At 36.4% G+C, this 5,052-nt stretch overlaps 1 protein-coding gene across 1 annotated transcript; it reads right to left on the minus strand.

Moving 5' to 3' along the window:
* Positions 1–810: 810 nt before the first annotated feature.
* Positions 811–3,026, minus strand: LOC130932580 (heavy metal-associated isoprenylated plant protein 6-like). Its single transcript, XM_057861930.1, has 5 exons — positions 2,846–3,026; positions 2,574–2,721; positions 2,243–2,475; positions 1,906–1,984; positions 811–1,661 (listed from the first exon to the last, which is right to left on the minus strand). The coding sequence occupies exons 1-5, from the start codon at positions 2,852–2,854 to the stop codon at positions 1,096–1,098; spliced, it is 1,035 nt and encodes a 344-aa protein (XP_057717913.1). The 5' UTR covers positions 2,855–3,026; the 3' UTR covers positions 811–1,095.
* Positions 3,027–5,052: the final 2,026 nt, after the last annotated feature.

Below are 5,052 nucleotides of genomic sequence, written 5' to 3' on the forward strand. Positions count from 1 at the left end.
AGCACTTTATTTCCGTTCACCAAAATTTCAAGCAGTGATTATAATTTATCTTCCTGAAAGAACGTATGGCGGGATGACAGTATTGTTGTTTAATATAATTTTCCTGCTGCAGGAGGAAATTGTCAACACTGAACAGGAAATAAAGATGAGTTTTAACGACATGATTATTATTATTATTTATTTTAATTTTGATAGAATTAACAAAACTAACTGCATAGTTAGGTATGAATCCCCACAAAAATTGTGTCAAACATACAAGACAAAGCCAAGAACTCTTTCCAACTTAGCATGCCAATTTGGAATTAAACCATAGGTTCTTGAAGATTTAATTACGACGGCATCATCAAAGGTATCTCAACAATGATCTGTATTTGTTTTTCTTTAATTACATCACAAAATTAGAAACGGGCCAAACAGGAAACAACAAACTACTCCAACTTTTCCCACTTTAATTATCAGAATCCAAACCTCAGGCCAGCCGGCCGTACAGCCAGCCACGTCACTGTTCAATCCTATGCGGTAGAACCGAAGTTCTGATTCTTTTTTAATGCATACAAATACAATTAACTTCTGGGGTTTTCATATTAACAAAAGATGGTTATTTTCTTAAATTATGCGATCAATAATAAAGTTTTTTTTGTTTAATTGATAACAGAGTTGACGTCCTAAACACAATTTACTACTACTTTAGGGAAAACCAATATTAATTGAGAAAAAAAAAAAGAAAATTCATTCGCTAATATTTAAGAATTAAGAATTTAAGAGGAGCTCTATAATAAAGTTTGACCTGTTGCCATTATAACCGAGCCATCATGCGAATTGTTGTAGATGATCATGATTATAAGTTTATAACACAGAGAGTGGAATAAAAGATCCTTAAATGTCTACATAGAACGAAGAAGCACCTTTCTGCCGCAATTCCTTATATATAAAAATTGTTATTTACAATCTGCTAATATTTTTTGGGTGTCTATTACAATCTGCTAATATATGTTTCGAGTATACGCTGTATATCTAATTCTGAAATAAAAGAAGACAAAAATTAACTCTATTTTTCCTAAAATTGTGAGGATCTCCAATCCAATGGCCGTTGAATCACATGAGGGAACAAGCATTGGGATTCTCGTCGCTGAACATCTGAGGAGCAGGATAACGAGGGTGCATGTAATAAGGGGGTGGCTCGGTATACCCTTGATTATTATGATGATTAACATCATGGCCCCCTCCATAACCCCAATAATCATAAGGGTACCCTTGATTATTAGGGTACCCGGCCCCTGATGAAGAAGGGTTAACCTCCACCGCGTAGCTAGTACTAGTTTGACCAGGTCCATACCCATCGTACCAATACATAGGAGCAGGTGGGTACCCGTAACCGGAGTGCTCCATTTTGTTAATTTCCACTGCCTTGGTCCCACCTTCCTCCACCACCGCCTTCTTCCCACCGTCTCCTCCGCCGCCACCACCACCACCTTCTTTCTTCACTTTCTTTTCCCCTCCTCCTTCTTTGTTTTTTTTATCTTCTTCTTTCTTGGGTGGGCCCATCACCTCAACGTTCCTCTTGAGCTTCTCGTTCAGGAACGGCACCATTTCCTTCACGTCCATGGTTCCCGTAACGGTTACCAAATCCTTCCCTTCTTCAATGTTCACCGATTCCACTCCTGCTCAGCAACACGTCATCACACACCATGCTAGATTAATTAGTCGGTACTCACCTTAATTCTTAATCAATATTTAATTAATTAAAATTTAAGTGCCATTTTAAACAATAATCGTGTGGGGCTTTGCTCTTGCATCACAAGCCCACCCAACTTATAATTAACTATTTAAATAAATAAAATACGTTTGTAAATTAAGTACAGAGAAATAACAGCTTTAATTTAATTTAATTAGGTCAGAAGTTACCTTTGATCTTGAGGATAATCTTGCGAATTTTCTGAATGCAACCGTCGCAGTGCAATCTGATCTTCAACGCCACTGTGCTCTGCACAACACCAAACCACAAATTAAAATTAAATAATTAAAATCAGAGGACACTCTAAAATCAAATGAAATTCAGAAAAAGAGTCATAGCTATGTGGAGAACGAGTCGCACTAATTTAACTCGGTCGTTACGGAAACATTACGACTCAATTGTTCAATTAGGATGAAATTTGCACTCTGTTTCAGTCTTCACCGTATTGACCAAGATAAAAAATTAAGTAAATAACAATAAAAATTAAACTAAATCATAATAATCTACCTCTTTAGGCTTTTTCTCTTCGGGCTTTTTGGCTTCCGGTTTCTTGTCATCGGGCTTCTTCTCCGGCGGCGGTTTATTATCTGCGGCGGGGGAGTCTTTCTTGGGCTGAGGGGAAAGGAGTTCAACCTTCTTGTTGGTTTTCTCGGCCAGCCTGTCCCGAACACTAGCGGGGTCCACTTTTCCGAAGACGGTTAGTTTGTTAGAGGAGATGTCGGCCTTCACGTCTTCCACACCTGAAACCCACAACAAACCAAAGTTGAAAATTCTGTCATCGATAGCGGAATTCGCTTGTGTGGCCAGTGGGTGGGTTTTAAGTTAGTTAGTTTGTTACCGTCAAAGTGGCGAACGGCGCGTTTGATTTTCTTAACGCATCCCTCACAATGCATGTCTAGCTTCAATACGACAGTGGAGGGAGCGTCGTTTTTGTTCCCTCCGCCTTCGGTCTTCTTCTCCGTGTCATTCTTTGGCTGATCTGTTTTCTGTAACCGCACGATGTAAAAAAAAAAACGGAAATTGCGTGAGTGAGGAATTTGAATAAAAAAGAAGACATGGAAACTGAAACTGAAACTGAAACTGAAATTGAACGTTGAAACTGAAACTAACCCCTCCCATGTGGGGAACTGTTTTGGGGGAAATAAGAATAAGAGTTGGTTTTGAGTTTTTGACGAGAGTTGTTGAAATTTAATTTGAAGAGGAATCTGAAAAGAGAGGCAACGGGGTCAAATATATATAAAGAGAAGGGGTTTAAGGTCAAGGGAGTGAGGATGTCAGTTGTTACGGCAGAGTTGGATCTTGTTCATGATGTATGTGTATGTTTGAATGTGCATACATGATGATATTTAGATGACGTGGATTATATATTTATTTTCTATTTGAAGAATATAAATGTGGAACGTCAATTACTCGTACTCCTGTAGGGAAGAAGAAAACGAGGAGCACGGTCATGTGCTTTCGGAAGGTTTGTGTTTTGTGGTTTTGCCGCAGGTTTGGACTTGAGGACGAGGTTATCAATTTATCATGACTTTGAACGTAACGGATCGGTTTCGGTCCGTTCGAATTTAAATCGAATCGAACCAAATCGAACCGATTAAATGGATATTGAATATGTATATAATATTAGAACCAATGAATTGAATCTGACTCCATGACTCCATGATATCCGATTATAATTACTTTGAGTATTGATTTTGGAGAAGCGAAATCCAAAGTGAAATCCAAACTAATTTCCAAACTCAATTACTCTTTTATTAAATAAAAAAATACAAATTTTTTATATATAATTTTTACGCTAATTAACCTAATTTTATTATAATTATGAATTTATGGATATTTTTTTTATCGTCATGCTACACATCCATGTATCCATGTAACTAAGTTGGACCAATCTCAAACAACCTCACGTGCATCCAATCTCACTAAATAAACATAACTTCCACGCGCCCAATACACACGAAACCGCTACTTCATTCGCGCTTTATTATGGAAAAACGTTCTTTCTTCTTCAAAACGCACAAAACCGCTACTACTCTTCGAATTTCTCTCAAAATCACTCAAACTATGCTCACGTTCTCTGCAAAAACCACTATTGGAGAAGAATCGTGAGAAGATTTCACAAGGAACAACCAAAAACGAACAAAAACTGCAACAGAGACTGACAAAGGTATGAAAAAAACTACTGTTCATTTGAAATCTTGCAATGTAGCATTTCTCCTAGTTGCATTTTAGGTTTACTGGATTGATTTGCTTCGTTTAGTAGATCGACGTATTTTGTTTGCATTTTTACAGTGTAACTAGGGCTCTGAATAAAATTTGTTCTTATTTTTATTCAGTTTAGTGGATAGTGTAACTAGGGCTTTGAACTTGATTGTTACTCTATTCAGTGGATTGTGTATGTGAGTAGATACTATATCTAAATTTGAACTTGGTTGTTACTCTGTTGAGTTGACATCTTTTGCATGGAGAAATACTATTCTTGATGATTGAAAGTTTATAACGATTTGTTCACCACATATATGTTGTTCGGTTCGGTGGCCTTGGTGATTTCCATTTACTTTATATTTAGTGTGTTCAGAGTTTAGGGTTATTCTGATTGCATTTCCACTATAACTAGGAGTTTGTATGAAATTTGTTCTTATTTTCATTCAGTTTAGTGGATAGTGTAACTAGGGCTTTGAACTTGATTTTTACTCTGTTTAGTGGATATTGTATGTGAGTAGATACTGTATCTAAATTTGAACTTGGTTGTTACTCTATTGAGTTGACATCTTTTGCATGGAGAAATACTATTCTTGATGATTGAAAGTTTATAACGATTTGTTCACCACATTTATGTTGTTCGATTCAGTGGCCTTGGTGATTTTCATTTACTTGATATTTAGTGTGTTCAGAATTTAGGGTTATTCTAATTGCATTTTTTCACTATAACTAGGAGTTTGTATAAAAATTGTTCTTATTTTCGTTCAGTTCAGTGGATAGTGTATCTAGGGTTTTGAACTTGGTTTTTACTATGTTCAGTAGATAGTGTATGTAAGTACATACTGTATCTAAATTTGAACTTAGTTGTTTCTCGGTTGAGTTGATATCTTTTGGATGGAGAAATATTATTCTTGATGATTGAAAGTTTATAACGATTTGTTCACCACATATATGTTGTTTGGTTCGGTGGCTTTGGTGATTCTCATTCACTTGATAATTAGTGTGTTCAAGGTTTAGGGTTATTCTGATTGCATGCAGTAATGCTTTTCTAGCTGTTTTATTATTTATCATGTTTATTTAGTGCATGAATAGGGTTCGATTCAGTGGACTGGGAC

The sequence above is a fragment of the Arachis stenosperma genome, chromosome 6, assembly GCF_014773155.1.
Source record: "Arachis stenosperma cultivar V10309 chromosome 6, arast.V10309.gnm1.PFL2, whole genome shotgun sequence".
In the NCBI taxonomy this organism is placed as follows: Eukaryota; Viridiplantae; Streptophyta; class Magnoliopsida; order Fabales; family Fabaceae; genus Arachis; species Arachis stenosperma.